The 15,785-nt window shown below is 52.4% G+C and overlaps 1 protein-coding gene across 5 annotated transcripts in view; it reads right to left on the reverse strand.

Annotated features, from left to right (window-relative positions):
• Nucleotides 1-15,785, reverse strand: part of TTC7A (tetratricopeptide repeat domain 7A) — a 140,371-nt gene that overhangs the window by 53,900 nt on the left and 70,686 nt on the right. For 4 of the 5 annotated variants that reach the window (XM_017964344.4, XM_078349406.1, XM_078349408.1 and 1 more), the window contains 4 exons: nucleotides 15,545-15,682; nucleotides 14,889-14,972; nucleotides 10,212-10,316; nucleotides 942-1,059 (listed from right to left, as the gene is read on the reverse strand). In XM_017964344.4, the coding sequence (XP_017819833.1) occupies nucleotides 942-1,059; nucleotides 10,212-10,316; nucleotides 14,889-14,972; nucleotides 15,545-15,682 (445 nt within the window). The remainder of the gene's footprint in view (nucleotides 1-941; nucleotides 1,060-10,211; nucleotides 10,317-14,888; nucleotides 14,973-15,544; nucleotides 15,683-15,785) is intronic. The other variant, XM_078349405.1, reaches the window with a different exon arrangement.

Raw genomic sequence — 15,785 nt, forward strand, 5'->3', positions numbered from 1 at the left:
TCAGAATCCCACCGGCAAGGACCAAGCATTGACAGTTGTCAGAGCTCCCCAGATTCGAAAACATAGAAAGCAACTGCTACTTGTAGAGCTAAAGGGACAAGGAGGGTGTTTTGCTCGAAGTAGACTTCGATAAAGGGACTGATGACCCCCTCCCTCACTTGACCAGCGTGTGAGGGCTCATTTATACCTGAAGTCACTGTGACGGCCGCTCCAAGCAACTGGCATTTAGGGGAGGTGGGATGGGATGATTACTATTCCAGGTTTGGTCTGGGTGTCAGCCTGTCACTCCCCATCCCTCAAGCTACAAGGAAATGACTGTAGGTGGCTCTATGATTGATGGGGGGAGACACATGGCTGATGTGGCAAGGTTGGCGACAGAAAGCCAGGTGTGGGGCAGGAAGGAGCAGAATCCATTAGCTGAGCACAAGTAGTTATTAAGCACCTGCTGTGTATCCAGCCCTATGCCATGTATTGAGGGGGATTTAAAAGGCTCCAAAAGATCATAGCAGTGCTGAGGGTAAACACAGGCCTATGAGAACCAGAATGAAGACACTGTGGGGTGGAGGGCTGGTGGTGCAATACAGAGAGAAAGAGGAGTTCCACTGAGAAGATTAGCCTGGGTCTTGCTGGAGTTGGTGCTGGGCCTTGAGGGGAACTGGATCCACAAAGAGGGGAGAGGAAGGCATGTTTGAGGATGGCGACAGTCTGGGCAAAACAGTGGAAATAGGTCTGAGGGGCATGCGCGTGTGTGCACACGTGTATATGTGCGTGTGTGCAAGTACATGTGTGTGCACACACATGGGCATCTGTCCCAGAGGAGTACATGGTGTCTGTGGAGTTAAGGCCTGAGGGGAGAGGCACTGGAAGGACAAGATGCCTCAGAGGCAGTTAGGAAGCCTGAGCCATCCCCAAGCAGAGGCCTCCTGGGGCCTGGCACTCACCATCGGTGGCCTGCAGGCTATAGGTGAGACCCAGTGCCAGGTAGCCCTTGGGGAGGAACTCCCCAGCTTCTTCTCCGAGGCTGATCACCATCATGGCAAAGCGCTCTGCTTCTTCCAGCTGCAAAAAGGAGAGACAGAGGTCATGGGGGTGGGGTTGGAGTTTCCTCTACCAGTGACTTGACTCCCTGGATCTGTTCCCAAAACAGAAGCCTTGTGCTCCAGGTCACAGGGCCTTACCTCTCACAGGGAGAAGCTTCCCTTGCCCCAGAGATCCCAGCTCCCCAAAGCTTGTTGTATGAGAGCATGAACCCAAGACCGGGCCAGTCCGTGGCAGCCCCTTTCCTATCACCTCTGTAGGGCCCTGTGTCTGTGCCTGTTCTGCTCAGCAGAGAGAGGGGAGGCAGGGCCCGGGCAAGCAGGGTCTGTGGCTGGGCCTCGGAAACATGTGCCTTATTGGATGTCTCCAGCTCCATGGAGCAGGCAGGCTGCTGCTCTGGCTCCATCTGTGAGCGCACTCCCTCTCTGAGACAAGGAGCTCAAACTTTCAGGGGAAAAAGGCCTGGGGCTGTTTTTGTCCTGGGAGCAGGAGAAACTGTTCCAGCCGGAAACAGACCAACCAGTATGGGTCACATGTGTACACATCGTCACACATGACATAGGACACAAAGGGGACACACAAGGTGGGCCTGGGGACACTCTGGGCTCCCACAGGCATCAGGCCAGTTTAGGGGGCAGGGGACAGCCAAGGGTCTTGGTCATGCCCAATCATGGCACACATGCTCCCAAGAAAGGCACCCTCCCTCCCATCCAACCCAGGAAATGTTATCTGTCCATATGCCTGGTGTGGTAGTGTGCCCAAGTTCATGTCACTGAAAACATCAGTTTCCAAAGAGGGTGGGGATGCTTCCTCTGTCTGCAAGACTGACTGGCTCTGACACACAGCAAGAGACTGAATGCCACATGCAAACCCTTCAGTGCCACCCAGACTTCAAAGTCCTCAGCCATGGGCGTGTCCCCCAGTCAGAGGCTCACAGAGTCAGGCAACCAGTGAATGAGATTCAAACCCAAGTTGGCTTCTGGCCCCAAAGCCAGAGCTGCCCCTGCCTGGCCCTCATCCCTCCTCAGGCCCATCCCCCTAGCAGAAGATGGGCAACTCTGGGCATTTTAGGGCGTGACCACTGGCCATAGCTAAGAAGAGGATCTGTGGATTCTTTCTCCCTGGAGTTAGGAAGTGAGATCATGAGACAGAGGCTATTGGCCAGGGTGAGCTATGTGCAAACTGAAAGAGGAGAGAGGGGAAAACAACACGGAAGCACAGAGAAGCCGAGGACGCTGCATGATGGCCTGGAGGGATACGGCGGGAGAGGCTGTCTGCCCACCATGCCCAACTCAGCTGACCGCAGCAGCCCTCTAGCCACCTTGTGGGTGAGCTCAAGCTGCCAACTTGGGCACTGGTCTGCTTCCTAATTGTTGGGCTGGCGAATGGAAGGATGAGGGTAGCTGGGGAACTGGGTTTCTGTCTTTGGCACCAATAGGCCCGAGAACCCAGGGTTCATGGGAGGCCATAGTTGGAGAAACCCCACAGCTGTCTAGAGCTCAGCCTCAGCTGGTCAGGTGGAACCAAGGCTGTAGATGCTCTCTCCTGGGCCATGAGGCAGCAGGACTCAGGAGGGCTCCCAGGGTCTGAAGCCAGAGCCCCATGGTGAGAAGAGCACTGAAAGACAAGCCCCAGTCCTGGCTCAGCACCCAACAGCTGTGGGGCTTGAAGAACACACTTAGTTTCTGTGTCCCAAAAGTCCTCATCTGTAAAATGGCAGGTTGGACCCACACTTTTCCCTCCTCCCCACAGCCTTCCACTAAGGCTTTTGCAGCACCAGACTCTGTGCTAGGCCTGGCACAACTCCTCCTCAGGCCTACTGGAGGAGTTGACATGGGAGGTGCAGACCTGGCAGGACCAGGTGGCCCCTAGTTAAGGCCCCACTGTGTGGTGCTGACATGGGCCTACTGGAACTCCAAGAGCTTATCGGGTGGCTGTAGTTAAGCCAGGAGGTGCCAGAGGTGGGACAGGAGGCAACAAGGGAGGGGAAAGTAAGCAAACAGCACCCTGTTTCCTTCCTAATATACCCCTGGCTGATGAGGCTCACCTCACACACTATCTCAGGTGGTATGGTGGTCCATAACAAGCTTTCTTATAAACACTAAGCACAAGTTCAAAAACACATCCAGACACCCTCTGCATTCCATGAATATATACTCTTCCCATGGTCATGTCAGTCTACTCAGTAAATGCCAGCTTCAGCTCCTACAACCCATGCAGAGAGGGTGCCAGGAACACGGCTCAGCAAAGACTGGCAAAGTATCCGTTCTGGATTAAAAAAGCTCATCGTCCTCTAGCTTTAAAAAGTGAAGACATACACCCTTCACTTGTCCAGCTTGTGACCCCAAGGTCAGCAGCATTCCTTGTCTAGTACTTGCTAGCATTGTCCATGTAGTTTCAAACAGTCTCTAAGCATAGAGTCGGCATTTGCCTCAAATCAAAATCCCAAGGCTTAATGTACCATCTCCCTATATGGCCAACAGCATTTAATTTCTTTTTCTTTTTTAAAAAATAGAAATGGGGTTTTACTATGTTGTCCAGGCTGGTCTTGAACTCCTGGGCTCAAGCAATTTTCCTGCCTTGGCCTCCCAAAGTGCTGGGATTGCAGGAGTTAGGTACTGTACCTGGCCAGGCTCATATACATACGTGTACAGGTATATAAATTACAACTACTTATACATGCAATATATGTGTGTGTGTGTGTGTGTGTGTGTGTGTATGTGTATATATATATATATATATATAGATAGATAGATACATATTTTATATATGTATTATACAATTAATCTTCCAGGGTTTTAAAAAAATCTCAGCCTGTCTCAGATGGCAAGTGTCATCAAAGACCTTCTGGAATCTAGAGAGTATTACTGCCTGCCTTTTGTCTCTCAGCCAGACCCTTCACCACAGAAAAGGAGCGACTCTACACAAGGATAAGCTGGTACCTCCGTAACCCCACGTAGTCCATCATGCTGAGCTGGTGGAGCGTTCCACTCCCCATCCAGGGTCCACTCACCCCCCACTGTGGGTAATACAGCGGAGCATTTCCTATCTTATTCTCTGATAATCTATAGTCTATTTCAAGGTTTGTTTGTTTGTTTGTTTTAGATGGGGTCTTGCTCTGTAGTCCAGGCTGGAGTGCAGTGGCATGATCATGCCTCACTGCAGCTTTGACCTCCTAAGCTCAAGTGATCCTCCCACCTCAGCCTCCCAAGTAGCTGGAACCACAGGCACACACCATCATGCCAGGCTGATTTTTACTTTTTTATTTTTATTTTTTGTAGAGACGGGGTGGGGTGGGTCTCACTATGGTTTCAAACTCCTGGGCTCAAGCAATCCTCTCCACTTGGCCTCTCAAAATGTTGAGATTATAGGCATGAGGTACCGTCCCAGCCTCAAATTTTGTTTTTAAGAGTTCTATTTCACAGTCCACTAATGGACTCCACTTGCATGTGATCGGGAAACATTGCTCTCATCAGATGGCTGTGGAGCGGCCTAGCGCCTGCCCTTCTGCTCTACTCTAGACGCCTTCCTCCCTGCCTAGCACCTCATGTGCCCTTTCCAGTCTCCAGACACTTCCTCCTTGTGGCCTCCAAGTCAACAGCTGGTGGCTCTGTAATCCAGGCTGCTGCTTCTGCAGCAAGCTCAGGTTACAGCACTGGGCCCTCCTTGCTCATCAAAATATTTCTAGGGTGAGGAGTTTCCAGGGTTCTCTTCAACCTTCCTTTTCCCAATGATACACCACTCTTGAATGCCTTCTTTATATAGGGCAGCCATGGAGCCTCGCCACTAAAACCCAGGTGAAGATCCTTCCTGCCTCCTCCTCTGCAATTCTAGTGATTACGGGCTCCCCTAGCATTTTCACAGCACCACAGCTACCTGATGGCATTGGCGTTTCACAGCAGAAGGTGCTGAGGCATGAGGAGCTGGGCTGAAGCAACCTAGCCAAGGACACCTGTCTAGAAAGTAGCAGAACTATGTTTCCAACTCATCTCCTGATGCTAATTCACCTTCTGTAGGTTTTCATTTTCCTCCTCTCTGACCCTTGGGAAAATGAATACACCGAAGGACATAATGTTTTGATCCTTCGTTTTCGTGTTATGTAAGTAAGTAAAAACTTCCTGTGACTTTACAAGTTCCTCTGTCTCTCCAGGGTCTCAAATTTGGTCCCTACACAGACTGGCTTCTTGCTCACACACTCTGTGAATGCCCAGGACTGCCTTCCATTTCAAGGGTTACTTCACCTTGCAGTGAGCCAAAGAGGTTTACCCTTGGAATCTTCAGCCTCGTCCTCACTTTCTGGGAATTAGAGAAAGTTCATTTCTGAGCTTGCAGAGTTTTGTTTAAAGAGCACCTCCAGTTTCTCCTTAGTTCCTTCCCACAGAGCCCGGAACCTGCTGTTAGCTGCTCTACTGAAAAATCCCCTTTTTTTTCTCCCTGGGAGGAGTAGGCACTCTTTCTAATTTCTACAAGCTGGTGGCAGGAGGGCTGGCATTCTTTCTTCCCTGCCTCATCAACACTTAATCCATCTTCCTGGCTCTGCCCACCCCTGAATTTGAAAAATGAAGTCAAAAACATAAAGGCACATCGTTTCTGTGTGCCTGCTATTTTCAAGGGTCTATCATAGTGATAGCTACCATTCAGGTACCCGCAGTGTGCTAAGCGTGGGCACTCTTTTTTTTTTTTTTTTTTTGAGATAAGAGTATTGCTCTGTTCCCAGGCTGGAGTGCAGTGGTGCAATCTTGGCTCACTGTAACCTCTACCTCCCAGGTTCAAGCGATTACCCTGCCTCAGCCTCCCAAGTAGCTGGGACTATAAGCATAAGCCACCACACCCAGCTAATTTTTGGATTTTAGTAGAGATGGGGTTTCACCATGTTGACCAGGATGGTCTCGATCTCCTGACCTCGTGATCCTCCTGCCTTCGCCTCCTAAAGTGCTGGGATTACAGGTGTGAGCCACACTTGGCCTAAGCGGGGGCATTCTTCATGTCATCGCTGATATTCACAGCTACCTTATAATGGTGGACATGATTGTTTCCAGGCTACAGATGAGAAAACTGAGGCATAGACAGGGTAAATTATTCCCTCAAAGTCACACAGCTAGTAAGTGGGTGTACACGGGTAGGCAGAGATTTGAACTCTAGCCTCTCTGCCTCCAAAGCCTATGTGCTTTTCCACTGTCCCCCTGCTGACCTCCTCAGGAAGGAGATGAGAGATGGCATCAGAGAGATTAGGTGGGTAACCACCTAATTGAATGGCATGCCCCATTTCAATTTTGCAAACTTCTCTCCTGTCTGTGTGACACCACACATGCATAGCCTATCTTCTTTGCATCCTGTAAAGGTTTCAACTTTTTAAGTTAAATGAATTTTAAATAATTGTTTGGAGGGATATGAAAAAATATTTACATCTCTCTTTCCTTCTGTTGCAAAAATAGGGACCCTGGCAGGAGGCTGGTCGTGCCAAGGCAGGAGGTGGCCATGCAGACCTCTCTGATTTCAGCGTTGGCGCCACTGAGTCAGAGCCTGGGAAGCCCTCCCTCACCCAGGGGAGCCTCAGGGTCAGTGTTCTCCCATTCCAAACCCAACCCTGCTCAGCTACTCCCACCCTGGTGCAAACCCCCAATCAGCCGGCCAGCATGTGACCATGCAAGTCCCTCTGCCTGCCACAGTCCCCAAGAGGCAACCTTGCTTTCAGACCCAGACCCGGTCTGGGGTGTCCAACAGTGGCTCTGGGCATGAGGACAGGACGTGGGGACAGCAGGTGCTCCGCCTCTGGGCACGTGGCCACCCAGTCCAGCTTCACCCAGCACAACTCGTTTTTCAAATGTCCTAGTTTCAGCCTCCCTTCCTGCAACCCAGGCCAAATTGTCCACCCCCAGATTTCTGTCCCCTGCTCATGGGGCTTGGCTGGGCCTGCTGGGGGCTGACGTGAGCCAGAATAACTGTGAAGGCAGGAGACGAAGGGGGTGTGAGACTCCTTTTGGGATCCGTGCCCTGTCTCATGCACAAACACCCCCTGCTTGCCAGGCAGACCCATTCTTTTCACTGTGGGCCTTGGGAACAGGGCTACCCCGGGCTCTCATACAGGGCTGCCCCACTCTGGACCCCCTATAGAACTTGGGATGGTGAGCAGGGACCCAGCAGAAGGATGGGGCCAGTTTCCAGTCCTTGAGAAGAAGGGGCTCAACCATGAAATTTGTGGGAAGCCTGTTGCCTCCCTTCTCAGAACCCTTGGATACCCTACAGCCTGTTCTCTTTACCCACGGAGCAAGAATTAGCTGCAGAGTGCAGGGAGAACCCCTGAACCAAATACAGATCCCTTATCGCATCCCTTCCTGGCCAGCTGGGGTGTATGTTGCTTGGTTAGTTACTAGTATAGCACCTGCTATATGCAGGCTTCCTGTCGGGGAGAGGAGGTCAGAATGCAAGACATGGCAAGTGAGCAAGTTCTCCATCTAGTTGGGAAGTCATGCACCACATAAGACAAAATTCATTGCCAAGTAAATGTGCCCATTGGCAAGAAGGATCCATCTAGCGAGCACTGGGCGCTGAACCCAGGCTGGGGTTTCAAAGAAGAGACAGACAATTCCTGCACTCAAGAAATACAGATGATCACAATGTGACATGATCTGTATCCAAGACAGGTAGGAGGTACAGGAGGTGAAGCTTCCAGATCAAGGAAGGTTGCCAGGAGCCCACCCCCGGGCCACCCTCGGGACGTCACTCTAGCCTGTGCCTGATTTAAACCCTTGCTCAAACTAGCCCCTAAACCCAAATATGCTGCTCAGCTGAAGTTAAACAGCTCACCCTTCTCCCTGATTCTGATGACAAGTCTGCCTGTTTAAGTTTCCTTTTGGGCTTTTCTATTTATGTTGTCATTGATTACTTTGCCTCTAACTCATCTGATTTCAATTTGGACTGATTTGATCCTAATTTTATTACCATGTAATCTGAATGCACATAATTACTGTAATTATGCTGCTGAGGGAAACAGCTCCTGCATGGTGGGAAGACCTAAATTTAGGGCTTCCTGGCAAGGGCGGCCGTTGGCTGGGTGGACCCACAGCTACCTCAGAGCTGGCAGCCTTGAGGGGCACAGATGCCCTCCCCCGCTACGCCCCCTCAGAGATGGGTATTTTGGGCTTCATCTCAGAGATGAGCTTGAGGCCCCTCTCAGAAGCCCTGGGAGCAAGCAGGGGCCTGAGCTGGGGTCGGGGAGCCCACCTGCTCTGCACACTCCAGCTCATACTACCACCCTCTCTGCTGCACGTGCTCAGTACCCATGCGCCAGCTGCATCCAAAGTGCTTGCTCACAAGGCTGCCCTACCTCTGGGAGCAAGATGCCAACTGTCTTCCCCAAAATGCCTGGGAATCAAGAGTTCCCTGATACTCATGAGGCAGGGGAAAGCAAGCTGTGATGGAAGGGCCTGGCTCTGGCCCTCCTATATCCTCCCTTGCCCTCTGAGTCCAGCCAGTCCAAGGCTACCTCCTCCATAAAGCCTCCCTGGCCTGTCCAGCCCTCTCCTTACTTGGTCATTTATGTCCTACCTGAGGAGGGAAGGCTGTTTCCATTTTGCAGATGAGGAAACTGAGGCATGGTGAGGTTAGGTGCCTTACTCTAGGGTACCCAGTGGGTGGGCAGTGAAACTCTTAACCACCTAATTATACTGCTCCTTTCAAAAGCCTAGAGCTCATTACCGGACTGATCTCATGTCATTCTTCCCAACCTAAGCGACAGCATAAAGAACACAAGCCAGAGGCCACACTTTCCCCTTCTCCTGAGCAGCCACAGAGGGGATGGGGCACTTCAGACACAGGGATCGGAACGTGTGTAGAAAAAGGGAAAGGTGCTCTTTTCATCCAGCCTCCTTGGGCTGGGGAGGACTGACTCCCTGGAGCAGAGAGAAGGCAAGCCCTGCTGGGATGACGAGGCAGGGACCCAGCAGAGGGATGGGGCCAGTTTCCAGTCCTCAGGAAGGAAGGTTAGAACATGGAATTTGTGGAAAGCCTCCCTCCCCAGAATCCATGATTTGTTTGTGTATAGGAGGGAAAGTGGTATGAAGAGTTGTAAAGGCTGCTAATTACGAAGTACCTGCTGTATGCACCCAGAGCTTGGCCCTTGCTGCCTTAAAACAAGCTGGGCACACAATGGTGAGGGGGTAGCTGAAGGTGTCAGGCCAATAGGAAGACAGGATCTCCAGGGGAAGTGCCCACTTTAGGAGACCCTGGGCCCAGAGAGCAGATGAAAAAACTGGGGAGATGTGGGTGGGGGAAGGCCTGATATGCATCGTCTGGGAGGGAGGATGCACTTGTTCTGTGTTGCTTGAGAGGGTAGAAATAGGAGAATGACATCAGCAAGGTGACTGGGACTCAAGAAAGCCAAGAAGTGAGCCCCCAGTTAGAAGAGATATCTGTGCAGAGACTCCACTGCTGGGGCCCAGTGCCAGGAGCCACAAAGGCCTGGAGCAGCATCCAAGCAGACCTGGAGCAGGAGGACCATAGCAAGGCAGGGGACCTGGGCTCCTGGCCCTGTCCTCCGAGCTACTGATCTCTTAGGAGTCTTCAGGAGCCTGCAGTAAAGACCTCCAACTGGGGAGAGGGCACACCTGGAGCTATAGCCTCCTAATGGTTCAGCTGCCTCTGCAGAGAGCAGTTTGCAGGCAGTGAAGCACAGGGCAGGACTCTGGGGTGCTGGAGCCAAGAGGAAGGAGAGAGGCTGACAGAAGAGACCACCTTCCCATTCCGTCAAGAGAAGCTCTGCCCCCAGCATCACGCCTTGCAGGCCCTTGCAGATTGGATGCTAAGATCACCTGAAGCCTCAGAAATTATGGGGCTGGTCCAGGTAACTCAGGCCTTACCCTACTACCCTGCTGCTGGGCAGGTGGGGGGCACATCTACTTCCCTATGTTCCATTCTCTGCAGGCCACAGTTCAAAGCTGAACCACAAACCAGACACCATCCTGAGTCAGGGGACTCTGCTGTTGGACACGGAGGCTAGCAGCTTCTCAGAGCCTTTCTCCCTGCCCAAGCCCATCTGCCTGGCAGCTCCCATCCTCTCCACCTTCCGCATGAACCCTCACATACACACCAAGAAGTGCACACCCCACTCACAGCCAGCTGCTGCCACCCTTCCCACAGGAGGCCTCTAGGCCCCGCCCTCATAGCTCACTCACCCAGTGAAGGGACCCAATGCAGACCTTGGCAGCCATCAGGGGCACGGTGGGGTCTGAGGGCTGCAACTTCACACACTCCCGCAGCAGTGACACGGCGTAGGCTGACTGCAGAAAAAAAGAGCAGAAAACACTGTCACTCGCAGCCCTGGATCTCGAGTGCCCACAGTGGGGTGAGCTCCCCAAACAACTAAGCCTTGCTCTGTACCCTTTCCTGTGAGGAGCCAGGAAGAGGGCCAAGACAGAGAAGTCCAGGCAATGTCAGCAGGCAAATCCCTCCCTAGGCCTCAGTTTCCTTATCTGAAGAATGGAGGCCGTGACCCTTGCTCTTTAGGTAACATGATGACAGCTACCATGACAACAAATGGAAGCTCTCCAAAAGGAATTCAAATGTGAAGCACAGAAATTTTAGAGGTAGAAAGGGGCTCTCTAAATGAGGGCTGGGCACAGTGGCTCATGGCTGCAGTCCCAGCACTTCGGGAGACAGAGGTGGGCTGATCACTTGAGCTCAGGAGTTTGAGACCAGCCTGGCCAACATGGTGAAACCCTGTCTCTACTAAAAATACAAAAAATAGCCAGGTGTGGAGGTGCATGTCTGTAGTCCCAACTACTCAGGAGGCTGAGATAACGAGAATTGCTTGAACTCAAGAGGTGGAAGTTGTAGTGAGCCGAGATTATGCCACTGCACTCCAGCCTGGGTGACACAGCGAGACTCTGTCTCAAAATAATAATAATAATAATAATAAATGACTCTGAGGCAGGGCCAATGGTGGGGGTTGGGGTTCGTGTAAAGGCTGGCAGAGAGGAAGGGGAGATGTTCTAAACTGGCAGAGTTGGAGAGAACCTCCAAATAGGAGTCTGAGGATCCCCCACAGCTTCAGGGACTCAGACTGGACCTGCAGAGGACAGTCAAGTGTGAAGGAGGGCCAGGGTGGGGTGCAGCCACAGCCGGACAAGGATGTTACCAAGAACAGTAATAAGAACAGCAGCAGCAAATACTTATCCAGATCTTGGGATGTGCAGGCATTGTCTTAAGTCTGGGGTTGGCAAAACACAGTTCACAGGCCAAATCTGGCCCTCTGCCTATTTTTGTAAATAAAGCTTTATTGGAACACATAAATGGACTATGCACATTCATATACTGTCTCTGGCTGTTTTCCTGATATGGTAGCAGAGTGGAATAGTCGCAAAAGACTGTTGGGCCTGCAGAGTCAAAAATGTCTGCTATCTGACCCTTTACAGAAAAAGTTTGGAGACCCCTGTTGTAAGTGCATTCTAAACATCAAGTGACTTAATTTTTACAGCAATCCTATGATGTAGATACCCTGACTCTAATCTACAGATGGGAAAACTGAATGCAGAGAAGGTTAGGCAGCTTGTTCAAAGCCACACAGCCTATGAATGGCTGAGGTGAGGTTTGAATGTAGCCTGACTCTAACCAATACCCTATACTGCCTCTACGATGACCACCTTGGCCAAAAAGGAAGACTGTTTCCCTGCCCACCCCCAACTCTCTCTCTCTGTCTGTACTGGAACCTTTTCCAGGAAACTCTGCACGAGTCCTCCGAGTGTCTACACCCCTGCATCTGTGTGACCTCCAGGTCTGCATGTACCTGTGTGTAACTATGACAATTCCCATGTATACAGGAAAGGGATACAAGCTTGGCCGTACTGTGGGCCAAGCTTCCACAGTTAACTAGCTCTCACCTCCCCCCCCAGCAACTCTGGAGGTACAGAAAAAAACAGAGGCTCTGGAAGGCTCACCTGTCTACAGCAAGGTATGAGCAACTGGCGGGTGCACAGCTAGGACCTGAATGGTCTGTGTCCACCCTGGACACCCACCTCCCACCAGCTGGCCTCCCCTGTTCCCTGCCATCTAAGGAAGAGCTTTTCTCAACCCAGACATGATAGATTTCCCTGGGCTTTGGCTCGGGCTTATCAGATCAATGACGGTTGTCTTCGCCAAGGGTGTGCTCTGGACCCAGTACTGGGCTAGGGGTTGTGGGGTCACTCAGGAAGGGAGATGAGGCTATAGCTCTTTCCTCAAAGGACCCTATAGAAAGGGTGGGACAGACAACAAAGGCCACCACCCCCATGGCTCTCTCCAGAAACAAAAGGGTAGGAGGCCAAGCATGAGAGCATGTTAGCAGGCAACCAGCTCCTGCAGGCTGGGAGCCTGCATGGGGTACCAGTGTGGGGGGGCGGGTGCCAGGGTACATGAGGGGCTGGAAGGCACTGTCAGGCTATCTACCTCCTCCTGAGACCCTGCCCTGGGAACACCACTCCAAGTCCCTTCCCAAGGCCCCTCCATCCACACCCCAGCAAGCCTCAGGCTTCTCCTCGGCCTCCTTCTCACAGCTACTGACTGGATCCTTGCCATACAGGCTTCTCTAACCCTGACCCTCCGCATTCCACCCCACCCCCATGCACACCAAAAAACGCTGCTATTTAAGGAGCCATCTGAGGACTCAGCAGCCGGAGCAGCAGCTTTTTTTTTTTTTTGTCATCATGGTTACCTAGCAACACAGTCAATGCAATTGCCGCACAGAGACCAAGAGAAGGAACGACCTAAACGATGCCACGGAACTCATCCATTATTCCTGCAGGTTGAAGTGTTAGATATATTTATACTGCCCAGATTCACCTTCTGGAAGGCCTTTCAGGCACAATCACAGATACACACCCTTGATTCCACCTTAGGCTTTCAGCAAAGGCAAGGTCTGGCCACTCCTGAGGGATGCCTGGGACAATCAGACAGGCTGATTTGGTGGGCAGGGCTCCCAAAGAAGGTAGAGAGTGCTTTCCGGAACAATCTCCGGCTGCACTGAACGCACAGCACCTCCAGCCTGTGGAGCCTCATGTATGAGGAACTGGCCAATCTCAAGTCCCTGATGCAAGCCCACTCCCAGGGCCACCCTGCTGGTCTGTGAAGGAGCCAAGCCCAGAAACCAGTTCCCTGGATGCTGGGATGGTGGCAGGCTGGTCTGGACCTCTCTGAGTCCAGCTAGTCAGAGGCAGAAGACTCCTTACCTCCCAGGCTATCACAACACCTTTGACTGAGCCTGAAGAGCTTCTAAGAGCCCCTCTAGGATTTAAAGCTAACTTGCATGTGCACTGAATTTTTCTAAGCCGTGGTCTCAGCTTTCCTTAGCTCCTGAAAGGGGTCCATGACCCACAGAAGGGTATGAACCACTGTCCTGGCCCTAGGCCTCTCCTGCCTATACTCACTGTCCCAAGATTAGATGGGCTTTCGGTTTCCCAGAGGTACGAAGAACCTGCCCATGCCACTGTGAGCTGTCTGCCCAGGCTCCATGGAAGCTCCAGCCCCACCTCCTCCCCACCCTGTCCTACTACCCCAGGCAGACCGGTGCCTTCAAGACCTTCCTGTCCCAATCCCCATTGCTGGTTCATTTTTCCAGCCCCTCCACCATTGCCCACATTTGTCTCCTCTGCCTGCAGTTCTGCAGGAGGGTTTCTCTCACTCTCTAACCCCTGGAGGGCCAGGGCCTTGCCTGTGGTCTGAATCTCCCTGAGTCTTGACAAGACCCTGCTGAGCATAGAGCCAAGGAGATCATGTGTGACTTCAAGATGCTCTTCGAGGTGTCTGATGTGATGGGGAAGAGGGTAGAAGTTTGGGAAGACATGCCTAGCAGATGGGGGCGGGGAAGACTCCCCAGCAAGCCTCTTCCCACGGCCAGGCTGCAGCACCTGCTCCTCTTCCCCCTCCCTGCCAGGACCTGGCCTGCCTTGGCTGCTGAGGCCCCGAGCTAGCTGGCACACCCTCCATGCGTGGAGGAGGCACTGGCAAGCTGGAAGGGCCCTCCTCAGAGACAGCAGCAGGGCCAGAAATGGAATGTGGCACAGATGGGCCAGGGGGGCGAGGAATTCCCTCAGCCCCATGAAAGGGCTCTGGGTATTTACAGCTCCTGGAACAATCTGCAAGCTCATGCCACCTTATTTCCTGCATTCGTAGCATCCTCAGCCCCAACACCCTCAGTACACAGCTCCAGAAAGGTTTTCCTTTCATGTCACTGCTTAAAATAGAGGCTTATGTAAGTGTAATTCTGATCGGAGGAAAAAGCAGGGGTGATGGCACTAGAGCTGGGTGGATAGAGAGTGAACTCAGGCCCACTCCTTGCTCTGGCCAGTGTCGCGCCAGGCCTTGTCTCCATCCAGGTACCCCCAGCTACATGTGTCATGCAGTACCCCCTCCAAACTCCCTTGTGGGTGCTGCTGCTCTGCTCCACCCTTTAACCTTCCCCTCCAAGGCAAGTCTCCAGTCCATGAGCAAGTCCTTTCCTGATACCATGCTCGATGGACAGGATGAGAGCCACAGCCCAAGAGGGACAATGTTCCCTCACCTGGATTCACCCTGTGTCCGCCACATGCAGTCACATCATCAGTTCTCCAGCAAAGAGGCTACCGTGTTCCTGTGCATGTATGTGTGTTCAGAGAAAAGCATCCACAGACTCTGCACACTGGCACACTCATAGCTTGCACGTGGACAGGAATTCACACAAGGTATCTTTGTGGCCCACCCCACGCCCCTCACTCTCCCAGAGGTTCAAACCAGCTGCAGAATAACCCCACCCTCTCCCCTGGCCAGAAAAGCCCCTCCATCCACTTCAGCAGAGCCCCCTGAGGGTGAATGTGCAGCCCCTAGCACCCGCTGGACCTTACCTTCCCACAAGCCACCATGGAAAGGGCCACTTGGTACCAAAGGTGAAATTCTCCAAATGCAAACTTCATGGCTCGCTCCAGGCACTGGAGAGGGGAGACAGTCAGCACTTGCCCACCAGGGGTCCTCCCACCCCAGCCATCTGTACCCTTCCAGGGTAGTCACTGCCCAAGTCAGTGCCCATGGGAGACTGCAGGAGGCCCGCACCTGGCTCCCGTGAGACTCCCTGCAGAAACCCAGTTCCTGCCCCTGGCATGCTGTGTGACCCTGCTCAAGTCTCTCACCCTCTCAGGCCCTCAGTTCCCCTCCTTAATGTGTGAATGATCTCACAGGGTGATAGCAAAGAGCAAATTGAAGATTTGTGAAAGTGCTTTCAAAATGTAGACAGGCAATAAAAATAGCAGTGAACGTTTATTATTACTGTGCATGGCACTGTTCTCAGCTTTTCACACACACTCTTCCCAGCGACCTTGTGAGGTGGGTTCTCTACCCATATTTCACAGATGAGGAATTCAGACTTGACAACTTGCCAAGGTCAAAGCAGCAGAGCAGCCTGGCAGGGGAGTGACAGGTGGAGAAGGGACCAATGGCTCCGTCTGATTGCCTTTACAGACTGCCTGACTCCAGGGAGTGGGGTGGGCTACATGGCTGGCCATACCTCCGAGAGCATGATGTACTGTCCCCTTCTGCCCAACGTGATACTCAGGAGGTCATAGATGGCTGCAGCATTCTGCAGGCTCACTGTTCGCTCCTCCTCCTGCTCCGGCACCCGGCTCAGCACCACATCTCGAGTTGCCTGTGGGTGGGACATTGTTTGAGAAAGAGCGAGGACAGCAGATAAGCAGGTGTCTGAATTCACAAGCCCTCACCTTGCTGACCCAGCCACTGTCACCTTTTTG

Source organism: Callithrix jacchus, chromosome 14 (genome assembly GCF_049354715.1).
Source record: "Callithrix jacchus isolate 240 chromosome 14, calJac240_pri, whole genome shotgun sequence".
In the NCBI taxonomy this organism is placed as follows: domain Eukaryota; kingdom Metazoa; phylum Chordata; class Mammalia; order Primates; family Cebidae; genus Callithrix; species Callithrix jacchus.